The 13,801-nt window shown below is 36.9% G+C and overlaps 1 protein-coding gene and 1 long non-coding RNA gene across 27 annotated transcripts in view; one reads left to right on the top strand and one right to left on the bottom strand.

Moving 5' to 3' along the window:
* Window positions 1-13,801, top strand: part of LOC140664093 (protein muscleblind) — a 378,997-nt gene that overhangs the window by 68,117 nt on the left and 297,079 nt on the right. The window contains exon 3 of one of the 25 annotated variants that reach the window (XM_072888840.1): window positions 619-5,660. The exons of the other annotated variants lie outside the window; for them this stretch is intronic. Coding sequence (XP_072744941.1) covers window positions 619-750 — 132 coding nt within the window. The 3' untranslated portion in view covers window positions 751-5,660. Of the gene's footprint in view, window positions 1-618; window positions 5,661-13,801 lie in introns of those variants that run through there. 25 annotated transcript variants of the gene reach the window in all.
* The window catches only part of LOC140664096 (uncharacterized), a 241,066-nt gene that overhangs the window by 75,564 nt on the left and 151,701 nt on the right, over window positions 1-13,801 (bottom strand). The gene's annotated exons all lie outside the window — the stretch shown is intronic.

Raw genomic sequence — 13,801 nt, 5'->3', positions numbered from 1 at the left:
ATCAAATAATGGAAATATCTGACACTTTATAGCTCGTTTGTTTGCGATTAATTTCTTTATAATTTATTAACGATTGTCATCTATTACGTACGATTATTAAAATCGTTTTGTTTACAATCTTGATTAATTGTTTGCAACAATTATTTATTTTTATAATGTGCATTGTTGATATCTATTATATTATGCCTCGTTATTGATTGAAATTTATTAATCTCGACAATAACAATTTAATCTCGCAACTATTCATTTATGGGATTTTCTTGTTTTCAGGCATTTTTATTTTCTTTTTTTTTTCCGTCTTTTATTTAAGTCTCACCGAAATATACTTGCCGCCTAACTTCTCGTAACTACCGTTAACGTGGGCTAACGATTATCGACCCCCGATATCGGCACCCGCATTACCACCAATTCGTACCTACGTGTATGTGCTATGTATTGCTCTCTTGAATTGAGTTTTAACGTCGTTTACAAACTACCGTAATATATGCCCGGCTGAAACTTTGCGCAGAACTGCCGTTGCGTTTCTTAATTATCCGCTGACGTCATCCACCTTTCCGCAATCGCATGCAATCATGATTATGTTGTTAAAGTACTTTCAATGTGTTTCTCGAATTTCAGATAACAACGAAATTATTCAAAATGATACGGGTACGTGCACATTGCAATTACATTTATATTAAAAATAAACGTGATCGGAGAAAGAGAGAGAAAGGGAGAGAGAGCGAATATTATGGTTTACTTAAATTGTGAAAATTCAAAAATTACAATTTATTATATATTTAAAAATAAATAGGCGAGAAAATTAATCTAATAGATATTTACTATATAAAGTATTTTATTTCTTGTTATTGAGAGCGTGCTACTGAAGCTTAATTACTGAATTGGAGCTTGCTAGCTAGACTCGCTCATTATACAATTTTCGTTATTTGAAATTGGATTGCTGATAATAAGGGGCACGAGGGAGAGGGGAGAGGTGCGACGTTCTCCGGAGAACATCTGTTTAAGAACAAATAAGACAGCGAAATGAGAATCGGCCCGACAAGATGAGTGAAAGGGTTGATCGCGGAAACACCTGCTCTCGAGCTATTTGGAACCAGCGTTTTCCTCACGTCGTCTCGTCTCTCCACCGAGCGTCGAGCAAATGATTTGATTAGAGAACAATGGCTTTCCATTAACAACCCCTCTCTTCATGCTTGTACCGGCTCACCATGCTGTCTGTCAGCTGACTAAACCTCTTCCTCCTCCTCCCCCTTCTCCTCGTCCTACCTCTCTTCTTCCCACGCAGAGTCGACGCTCTCTGATGCCTCGTCGGCAATGGCCGCCGACGATGCATCTCGGTTTGCTGCGGCGAATTTGTTTGGAAATTCAACCGGTGTTTTCACGGCTGCATTTCCGAAAGCTCGACGACCGTAAATAAATATTCCGGCGAATAAGCTTTTTGTGCGTAACCACGATGCGCCGATGCTACGCGTCGCAGCATCCACGTGTGTTGGCTGTCGCACGTTTATAGGCGTTGCATATTGGAACGCGACGTTTACATTGGCAATGGAAACGAATCAATTGTTCCTTTGATTTTATCGAAGAGTCATCGTTGCGGTCGACATAACGAATACCTCGAAACAATCGGAAATTTCGGAGCGGAGTTCCGAATTTTTCAACAGTTTTATTATCAATTGCTTGGAAAAATGTTCTCAATTTCATCTCGGAGCGAATAAATCTTTCAAAATGTCGCGTATCTATTTTTTTGTTACTATTTGAATAAATATTTGCGAATAATTATTGCTATTTGATTTCGGTCACTGGAACTTCGTGATTTTAAATCCAACTGATGTCAAACATTGAAAAGCATCTCGAATACACACAGTTAGAAGCATGTAAAAATGTATCAATTTGAAAAATTTTGTTTTTTAGACTTTTCTTATATAATGAGATAAATAATAATTTTATTGAAGCACCAATTGGAAATCTCGAAATTGAGAGTGTCATTATCGTATTTATCGAGAGAGATTTGTGAAGACACGAAGCGAAGAATTTTACGTTGATTCGCGTTAAAATAACTCCTGAATCGTCTTTCTGATCTACGATGCAACGCGCGAACGACTAAATATCGAAATCCATTTATTGATTCGTCGTATTTCGCAGTTAATATCGGGCCTTCACCTTTTTCTGCGTGACAGTCGTTGAAATCTTGCTGCGCGGCGGTTAATCGGGAAGCCCTGACGAGGAAATAGGCTATCGATCCAAATGGACATTGACTCGTTTTGACAGTGCATCGAGAGAAGGGACGTCGCGCGATAGGGAGCGTGATAACAGAAACAAATTTCCTACGCCATTTGCGGCTACTCGTTTTGCACGTGGTTTTCATCTGCGTTCCAACTACTGCTCGAATAAAACTTGATTTCTGAGCATCTGCTTTTTTCCATACAACTATATCACATAACTATACAGATTGCTTCTGCTTGTTAAATAAAAATAAATAAAACACAATTCTTTCGGAAATCATAATTTTTGAAAAGAACGTGTTATATCTATTTTTATCAAATTTAAGATTTTTATAATTATATAAAGTAAACATTAAAAAAGTTAAATTTTTGTAATATTACATGTGTCACATCGTATTCTAAATTGCTATTTTTTTGGTTTTGTTATTTAAATTTGATAATATTTTATCTTTGAATTAAAAAAGTTATTTTAAATTTCGTCATATCTCTCTATCTAATATATCTTTATTTCTATCTCTGTTGAGTTTCTCCGTACTTTGTATTTGAATTTCGTGCTATTTCTCCGCTGTGATTGTAGCCACGTTGCACTGTTCATTTGCCTCCACCCCGTTTCCATATTCGTTGCGCCAAAATATCCCGTGCGAGGCATTGCAATATGCTTAGACGAGGGAACAGACGGGGGGCGGGATGGCTTCGCGGGGGAAGGTGCGAGATTGCGAGATGAATATTTGCGGCGGATGGAGAATTTTGTGTTTTTTCTTCTCTCTCTCTCTCTTGCTCTCGGTAGTATTCCGTGCATCTTCGTATACCATACACGTACGCCCGATTTCTCCTACGAATCCGCTATTACGTGCGTCTCGTCCCGCTTCTGAGATTCCGCGTTATTTGCGTTGCATAAAGCGTTAATACGTTGATGCGAGACGACCGAAATTAGCGACTCTCTCCTTCAGAGACTCGCTTCTTGACCGACGACGAGAGACGGAGATTCGCGCGGAGCGTTTACCGCGCGTCTGTTTATCTTGCTCGCGACACAGGAGAAGCGGAATCTCTCTCTCTCTCTCTCTCTCTCTCTCTCTCTCTCTCTCTTCTCGAAGAAGGAAAACCGAATTACGAAGCGGAGTAGCGGTACCGCTTCGTCGGATAGTCGCAACTCTCAGGAACTTTGCATGACAGAACGGCTAATCTCGCGGCTCGCGCGGCTCGACGAGGATCCAGTCTGGAGAGTGCATTACCGCGCGCGCTTAGATTCCGCACACTCAGATTAGCGAATTCGCTTGTCGCGCGGCCGCTAAGTGACTTGCTAAGTAAACGAGGCTTCTTCAAGGACCCGAGTAAACATCATGTCCGCTCTATAAATACGATTTGATTGCTTTAACGTTCAGCTTAACATTTGTCCTTCCTTCGTTCTCTCTCTCTCTCTCTCTCTCTCTCTCTCTCTCTCTCTTTGTCTGTCTGTCTCTTTTTAGAGTCTAGAGGCTAACCGCGAAGATCAACCGCGACATTGGATCTCGCTTTGAAGAGCCGCTATTTTTTTAAAAGGGAGTTTGCAGCATGTCTTTTATTAAATCAACGACGAAAGACAAAATACAATGTAGAAAAAAATTATTCTTTTTTTTTTAAAGCAACGTTTTTCTCTCTTTACTTGAAATGTTATGAGTCTGTTGTGCTTACGAATAAAATATTTTTTTTTTCTTCCCTACAAACAAAATATTTTTCTCGACGGGAAAATAGCCTCCCTGAAATTGGAAACTTTTTAATGCGCCTCGAATGCCGATTCATCGATGCCGTTTTGTTTGGCAATCGAAAAAAAAAAGAAAAAAAAAAAAAAAAAAAAATCTGGTAGTTCCGTGCGCCATTTCGACGCGAGCGCAGACAATGGCGCGTTCCTGCTGTTGGCGCTCGTCGTAATTTCGGGCGTGCTAAATGTCAACCGATTTCGCATTTACGCCGGGCTGTCAGTTATTACCGAGTGGAAGTATGACGCACCCGACAGTGTAAATAATTCAGGGCTCAATTACGCAAATTGCGAGCTACCGCGTTTCCCTCTTTCCCCTTGACCTCTCACCCTTTCGCATTCGGTCGTGCCCTTTCCTCTCTCTTTCGGCGTATTTGTATATATGCGTGTGCGTGTGATGCACGTTCTGCGCCACTTCATTCCACCACGCTCTCTGCAACCCTTCGCCACGTGACTAATAACTAGTTTTGCCGGTATATGTAGCGGACATAAAAATATTTTTCGCGCTATGTACATTCGCGCGACACGATAAAATGTTTTCGCGATATCGGCTTTCGCACTTTTATCTGTACGGTATCAAAGATAAAAAAAGAATTTAAGCTTATTTTTTAGTTATTTTTTTATAAATTTCTTTTCCGCCATTTAAAATTATTACTTCATAAAGCAATTTTACTGTTAAAAACTGTTGTTCTAACAATATTAATAATCTCGTGAATAATTGTTCATCTGAATGAAATTCAAGCTATTATAGTTAATGTTAGTACAGAAATATAAAAATCATTTTATGTATTTTAGGTAGTAAAAAAGCACAGCTTTCGTTACAATTATTAAAACTCTTGTTAGGGTACGTCTAATAAAATTTTTTAAAGAATTCGAGATTGCCGCTGAAAAGATTTACCGACCATTACGACGAAAGCTTCGAGGTTTGCACCGTTAACGCGAAACGGATGATCCACTTCCCCGACAGTTGTCTTACATCTGGCTTTTGTAAGATGGAACCTTACTCGCGTTTGCTCATACAAATGTGAGCGGATGTAAGGGAGCGGCGGGCGTTCTTCTTCGGGCGGAAAAAAAAAAAAAAAAAAAAGGGAAAGGCGAGAGATTCGCGAAACTTTGGAATTAACGAGGGAGAAGTTACCCTGTGGTGGAACTTTCGCGCAGACTATTCAACTTCCAGCCATATAACCTCTCGGGGTTGAAGACGCGCGCCATAATCCGTGGTAACAACGCGCTAGCAAATACCGAACCGTCGCTATCCTCACCGCATGCAGAATGCCATCCCTCCGAAAGCGAGCGAGCCTGAAATGTTCGCTGGGGTTTTGTTCTGATTCGCCGTTACTCTTAGGCGCGTCGGTACCGGTGTTCCGGAAAGTAATCTCGCGGACGGATCGAGTCGAGGAACGAAATGAGCCGCGACACAGATGTTATCAGATACGTCAGCGTTATATTTCTCTTCGTGAGATAAAATAGTTTAAAGACGTTTTTCGACACGTGTGCGAGAGATACTTTTATATTTTAGCAGCATTGTAAAAGCTGGGATTTCAAAAGCTCTGATAATATTATATTATTTTTATTATGTAACTAGTGAATAATATATGATTTAATATGAAACGTTGTGTGAAAAATTTAATAATGATTTTATGAAAAAATTGTGTGACAATTTTCATGTATACAAATGAACTTGTGAAAATTGTATTTAAGTAGCTCTATTCGTGTATCATAATATTTTTATTTTTATTTCAAGAGTTATATATTTTTTTAAAATTTTAAAATTTCAGCATTACACAAAATATTCAAAATTGGTTTATGATGTGTCTAAATCTTCCTTAAAAGAGAAAAAAGCAGTTTACTTTTATGAATGTCAAATAAATTAATTTTAAGTCTTTTTATATTTTATAATATAATTTTATAATATAATTTTATAATATATTTTATAATATAATTTTCATTTTTTTCATCTGCCTATAAGATAAAAATTAACGTATCTACTTTACTTGATTTTGTGAAATATTAAAGTATATAATCTAACTAATTTTATAATATGAGATTATTATTTTTACATATCCGTGATGAAAAGTTATCACGAGTAATTATAATTTAGCAAAGTTTGATAATCTGTGTAGTAGAATAATAATATGCATTACATATTTTTTTTTTTTTTTTTGTTCTCTGTCGTAGTTATATCGATTATAGTAAGTTCTAAAATTCTAATTATGTAAATTGGAAAAAAGTCTATTTGAAATTAAATAAAAAGAATTAGATTGTTAATGTAATTCATGAAAACTTATGTTTCGGATATTTCAAATTTATAACGAGAGATACAGCGGATCAACTCTTCGCGTTTATCATCAACGCGGGCGGGCAATTAAATTTTTCTAATGAATCGTCTGTATCGCCTTACGTGTCAGAGAGATCGAAGTTTTAGCGCGCACGAACACGGGTCTCGTCGGGGAGGAGGATCGGTTAACTGACACTAATTATGGAGGATCGGAGAAGATTTATCCCCGGCGAACGTGTGCGACTGACTCATTAATTCATGCGCGTTGCGTCACGTTGTGCGCGTTACGTTACGAGCATACGTCTCATTGGCTGCTAATGAGATCATCTGTGTAGAAAACGCTCGAAGAGCCGAGCTGCTTTGTAAGAGATTTCGATTTCGTAACCTTCGTCGCTTTCTCTCTCTCTCTCTCTCTCTCTCTCTCTCTCTCTCTCTCTCTGTCTCTCTTTTACTTTTATTTTTTCTTCAGGCAGAGGTCTGAGTCATTAAAAATATATCTCGCTTTATTTTTCTCTTTTTTTTTCAAGCATTCATGCAATAATGTTTGTTTCATCGTTCGATTTTATCACTTTTAGCAGACATTAACTGAACGCAAATTTAATTATTGATCAGCGATATTTGAACAATTTCTTTTTATGCTTCAACTCAGTTACATTCGACGTGGAAATATTCGACGACAAATTGGAAGAGAAGAGAAAGAGAAGAATGTAGGTCGATTATGTAAGATACGCACTGAAAGTCGCTATGTATAACTACATGATGGCTAAACCGCATCTCTTCATTGGCATCAACGTGTCTCTCTTATTATCCGCGTAACTTCGTGTCGACGAGCTGTTTATCTATCAGTAGTACTTTCAGTCACTCACCTAACGTATTATTACTCTCGACGCGACATAATTGATATAATGACTACGACTCGCATACCAATCGTTTGATTATGTTTCCGTATGTCGAAGCATAAGACAGTATTAATATCTCTACCTTGTATATAGAGTAAACACAATGTCTCACTTTTCCAATTACATTACAATGAAACATAATGGATATGTAGATGTTGTATCATTACGCACGTATGATTGTATTCAATATGCTGTTCGATTTTGTATTGTCGATAATTAAAGCAAATACCCTTGCAACCTAGTAGCGTCCGTAATTGAAAATGATGATGTGATAAAAAATAAAAAAGTATATTTTTTAAAAATATATTTAAAAAATTAAAAATATTTCAATTTAATAATATTCAAAAAATATTATTAGATTAAAATATGTGTGATACGCAATATTGTTGTGAATGAATATGGAGATCAATATGGAAATCAATTTCTCTGTCTACAATGTCAGAATTATCGGTATACATTTCTACTACATTTTGTTTTATATACCATTCATTTTTGCATGTATGATTCTAAAAAATTTCCGTCTCTATTGTCGATATATTATATTTCCTGGAATCATAGAAAATACACACATATATCTTTGTTTCCAGACTATTGAACTTTATGAAAGCTCTATTTCTTCTTGTCAGTTGTAGATTTCTTGATAAATCTAGTGTTTTTTTTTTTTAGAAGAAAGGGGAAAGGAAACACGTTGCAAAATTATGTACATTGAATTAATATTGGTGTTAAAAATCAATTCCTGTTGAATTAGAATTTTCTGAGATACATATAGATAGATTTTATTTTTTAATAATTTAAATGTATTTTATTGTAATAAAAATTTAATTCAAGATATTTTTTTTTTTTTTTTTTTTTTTCAAAAAAGACTCGATAGATTTAAATTGTCGGTGGGTTTGCGTGGCTTTTAATGCATCTCATATACACGCGCCGCACTATCTCGAAAAGTCTCGTCAGAGCGAGCTGTTTTTTCGCTGTTGCTCTTTCTGCCTCTTTTGCGCGCGGGTTTAAGCACTGCAAAAACCGGGTAGATGCCGTCGAGAGTACTGGTGTATGTTACTTATCTCCTCCTTCATGCCTCCCCTTTCTCCTTCCGTCACCCTTTTTTTTTTTTTTTCTTTTTCACCTTCTTTCGCAACTCGCTCGCGCATCTTTTTATATTCTCTAGATCGAGTGAAGCTTTAGATTCGGCAAATTATCAGATTAGAGTGGACGGGCAATGACAAAGAAGTGTTTTTTTTTACAATAAATATTAGGAAAGTAAAAAAAATGAAAAAGAAAAAATAGGATATAGTACAGTCGATTGAGTTGTTTGCACTGCTTATTTATATATTTTTATCTTTGCGAAAAAATTTAAAACACTTTTCTCTCGATTTTTTTTTTTTTTTTATAGAGATTGAGAAATTATTCTTTTTTAACTTACTGCAAAAGTTTACGCAAGTGAGAGGGTTTATGCGGCGTGACTTGCAGGAAAGAGCGGAGAGACGGCTGTTCATACCCTTTCTTGCATTTACATTGTTCTCTCTCCACCTCTCTCTCTCTCTCTCTCTCTCTTCCTCGTATTCTTGTTTTTTGTTCTCCACCCGCTGACTTCATGAAAGGGTTCAAATATGTGCGGAACTATGGGAAGTAAGAACCAGGTGGATTATGTCGGCAGTGTGTTTGCGCGCATTACTCACCTTATTCTTCGTCACTTTGCCTCTTTCCTTAATCCCGTATTTTCCTTTCTTCTTTATCTGAATATTTTCGATTAAGCTCGTACGCATTCGTCGATATTGATGTAATCAACTGGAGCTTTGACACGAAAAAGCTTGGAAAATCTTGTAGAAAAATGAAGATTTTTAAGAAGGTTTTATGTATAGGGAAAAAAAGAGATGCAAACCGATTATCTAGGAAATGTAAATAATTCATTTTCCAAACGTAATATGTATTCTTAATTCTTCTTAACAAATGAATACATTCATAAATGTCAGCAGTTTACGTCACTGCGATATTCATCGATATCTTTTTATTGAACATTTATAATGTGACACGTAATATAACACTCCGAGCATATCGCTTTAACTCATACATACATACATTCGCCTGTTTGCACAAACAACAGGAGATAATCTTGATTCGTTAAGATGCGAACAGTTAAAATTAATGACGCGTTTAACGATCGCGGTTGACTCATCTTTCATAACGCTTGTGGAAACTCAACTTATTGCACCCACCGTTTTGTCGTTCTGGGTGTTGCTAGGTGGGGAAAAAAAAAAAAAAAAAAAAAAATGAGAGAAGAGGAAGAGGGAGGAAAACGATAGAAGGGAAACTTGAACGTGCGAGGGCGATCGCAATTAGCGCTTTGATTCGGGCAACGAGCAAACGAACGAAGCCCGCGTGATAAAAATCACTGCGGTAGTCATTTAACGTGCTGAAAACACTGGAAACGTTATTAGGAAGAATCGTAGCGCCGAGTTACATTCCATTTCCGCTTGTTCCATCAACTGATTCAGCGAAACTCTCACTCTTTTTCTCCATTCCTCTCTATCCCTCTCTCTCTCTCTCGTTTTCTCTCTTGCTTGCTCTTTTCTCTTTCTTTCTTCTACTTTTATTTTTTTCTCAGATACTTGAATTTACCTTACTCTCTCTATCTTCTCATTTTCAACGCTTTTCTTGCTCCTTTGCGTAGCATCACTACTTCTTTCACCCGCTCTCGTTTCTCGTTAACCTCTTTTATTATCTCTTGACTTTCTTTTTTTTCAAGACAACCAAGCTGAGTGTCATTTTTGATCGCGTTCATGCATTTCATTATTTCCCGGATGTGCATGATAATCGTAAAGTAATTCCATGAGATACCTATGGAGCTTACTTCTGGAGAATTTTTGCTTTAATTTTCTATTATGAGATGCGATAAAATAAATGGCATTTCCAAACATTTGTTAAATTAATAATTATAATTTGTTTCTTTTATTTCTATAATTCAACAGATTTTAATATCTTGTTAAAAGAAACAGGATTTTTCGCAATTTAGTCTCTTACGAAATAAATGGCTGATGTAGACTCATAATTACTTTAATTTGCATTCATCAAAAGAAAATACGTCTGCATAATACGTCATCGTTCTCTCTTTGTACGTGTTGTACAAATCACTGTACCTGGTTTCAGTTGTACCTTTCGTTTTTTACCTTCAACGGCAAAGTGCTTTTTCTCCCGCGCGTGCATTTATCTTTTCTATTATTTTCTAGACGTTTTAATTATAGTAATCGACTAACGTAACTATTTATGTTATGGTTGCTTTTACGAGTGGTACTTGTTCGTTATCCGCTTATTTCCGACGTGTAATGTGGAGACTTTCATGCTGCGGGCTTTCTTATCCGTCATGTGAGTTATTCGTGAGAATAAAGATCTTTTTCTTCTTCTCAAGGTGAGCCTTAAGCTAAGAAGACACCTTCCACTCTCATTAGGAAAGGGGAGAAAAGATAATTGCATTCTCCCACGTGCTTGTGACACGTATTTTATATCGTCTCGTTCTCTCTCTCTCTCTCTCTCTGCCAGGAGAGATGGTAATGTTCAGCGAGTGCTACCGAGTGGGTAGTTTAACGGTAGTAACAGTGGATTCGCAGCTTGTCCATGGTAACAGCACTGACCGTTCCGATGGTGGCTCGTAGCCTAGCCACCCTTTTCTACCGGCGTTGGAATCTAGCCGGCGGCACGGAATACGATTCGCTAATTCGTGCTAATCTAATTTGCCACGAGTCGACCAGCGAGGGCTGCGAGCCGCTCGTGAGTTGGCCGAAATATATCGCATTTGGCGCGATTTCATTGCGATATAACTTGAATAACGAGTTAAATTTAGAGGAATATATGTATCTCCCGATATCTATCGATTTTGAATAAAAATAATACGTTTACATTATATATATATATATATATATATATATATATATATATATATATACCGGTCTATATTTTTAAAATATTTATTTCTTAGAAACCAGAACAGACATTTTAATTTTTAATCTCATTGTCGGATAATAATTTAAATAAAAGAGGACGTTACTTTTTTCAGATAATACAGTTATTTGAAAGGAATATGTATTATTTTTAAATAGAGACTGATAAATTATTATTTGCTGTCGCAGAGTAATTGTTATTTATATTTCTAGTCACACACATGAAATCTAATATCATTTGTATTATTTTAAGATAGGGAAAAAGATTTTTCAGGAATATACTGTTTCTAAAGAAAACTTTGCGATATTCACTATAGCTATTTGCATTTGCATTTGCATTTTTTGTTAGACACATATATTAGAGTATATTTGCAGGGGCATTATTTGTACTTTCGTCCGTTTACCGCTGATATTCAGCGCTTTCTTCGAAGGTAATCTTTCGGTAGTGCATTTCTCTTCATTTTTCGCGGACTTCCCTCCAATAAAGGGCTGCAGCGTAGCATGGGCGGCGAAGTTACCGGACGAGCGATAAAAGTAATACCGATAACTCATCCGGCGCGCTAGCGTTTCGTTAACGTATACGACGCGTAAGCTCGTCACACGTTCGCACACACACACACACACACACACCTGTACGTATAAAATGTACACTCACACGTACACCACTTAGCTTTATTGGCTATCAGACGAATTTTTCGGACGGGATCATATCTGAGACCGTAAAGTCGTATTGCGAAATCCCCAACGCAATCACGTTCGTAGCTCTTCCTTCGTAGGATGCAGCAACCGGCCACGAGTACAATCCATTTGCCGAGAAATGCAATAATTGCAAATTGTAATGGGGTGGCCCTGCAATGCCACGCCATTACCGCTGTATCAACCTTCGTCCTCTTTTCTTACTTCCTCTCTCGGAATTCCTTCTGCGGCGCACTTACTTCTCTAAATTTTTTTTATTTCGCTTGCCACGAAAACGAATTAGAAGAGAACCCCGAATGTCGTCCTCTATAACTCTGACCCTTGTTTATGCTGTAAGTCTAGAGATGTACGCATAATTTACTATTTATTTCATTTATTTAACAATCCAAAAATATATAATTGCTACAATTTTTCTTTGGATATTTTGATATTTTTGAAACACATTTGAAACACATTTGAAACCTTTAATATCGAAATTTTATCAGATTGATTTCGCGTTTATAAATATTTCTCTACTTATTTGATATATTTTATTTTTATAAAATAGAACGACAAATTATATTTAGCTTTTTTCATCTATAATATATTATATATATAACAGACGCTTTTAGCGAAGATTATATCATAGATCGAGAGATCAAAGCGTCTGATAGTCAAATGGGCCGATCGATCGATAGCAGATGTAGATATCGGTTCGACAGTGATAATTCTGTCAGTGTGATTAGATAGCAATTTGTTTGAACCAAAGATAATGACGCAAATTGATATTGTTTGCACTGTTAATACGACATTGTGCATCGATAGAACTGTCAAATGCTTGTCCACTTCCTCGTTTTCGATCTATCCAACCAATCCACGGCAACTTGACATATTAATGAGACAACGTTGCCGATGTAACGAGTAATAAAATCATGACGAATGATGTCTGTACCGCGACACACTTCTTAGTGAACCGCATAGCAAAGCCGATAAATTATAAATATATAGTCAGCTGCTACATAGATGCGATTAATGTATTATGCCTCGGCTTTTCTGTGCCGGTGGTCCAAGTATTTACGATAAATGCACGTTGGCCGTCAGAGTGATATATTCACCGTATTACAAAATCGAATTAGGACTTGGCAATTAGTACTTGGTTTCGTGCGCGAATGCAAAACGCAATGATTTGTATAGATGTTTATCTGTCACAATGAATTTTCTAGAAATATTTATGCTAGATATATTCTCTCGTTGATTACGACTTCTTTATTCGTTTTTTTTTTTAAATCTGAATTTACCAATATATACAATAAATAAACATGTTTATTAATTTATGATTAATTTTACATGTCATAATTTCATTATCGCAAAAGTGTTAAATGAGAAAAATCGATTAACGGCGATGTTTGTTTATCCAACGAGAAAAAAAAAAGAGATAAAGAGAGAGAAAAATAATACTGCGACTTATTTCGACGATAGTCTGTCATTACGGCAGGATTTTTCGACGACACTCATGACATAAGCGGATACGTGCGGAATGCCCGCGCGATCATTTTTATAAAATGTCAATTTTGCCGAAATACCTATCGGCGTACGCCGCGCGGTATCGACAACTTTGCGACGTGGCGATGACAGGTATCGATCTTGCTGAAACATTTTTATCGAGCGCGCTCGTCACTATCGCCGCAACACGGGCAACATAAAGGCTAGCCTTGTTAGGACGGATATGGAACATGACGCACTCATGTACCCACGCGTGATAAAATGTTTCATCGTTACGTAATCGAGCTCGCGGCGAAGTTGCTTCAAGTGCAACGCAATTTATCTGTTAGGAAAAGAGTATGTAGTCGCCCACGTTGTGTGTATATGTCACTTTGTTTTCGCAACTTTTTCTACCACTGTAATTCTGGATTGTCCTGCTCGCAGTGACGGATTTAGCGAAAAGATCGGTTCGAGTTTCAATTGCTTAAAAGGTCTCAAATTTTGCGAATTTATTAGTCTCCGTTCTTTAAATGTATTTCTACTTTGTGTCATGGAGCTCTTTAGTGTTGCCCTATTTTAAG

Source organism: Anoplolepis gracilipes, chromosome 3 (genome assembly GCF_047496725.1).
Source record: "Anoplolepis gracilipes chromosome 3, ASM4749672v1, whole genome shotgun sequence".
Classification (NCBI taxonomy): domain Eukaryota; kingdom Metazoa; phylum Arthropoda; class Insecta; order Hymenoptera; family Formicidae; genus Anoplolepis; species Anoplolepis gracilipes.
The sequence above is the reverse complement of the archived record's forward strand: the minus strand, read 5'-3'. Positions and strand labels throughout refer to the sequence as shown.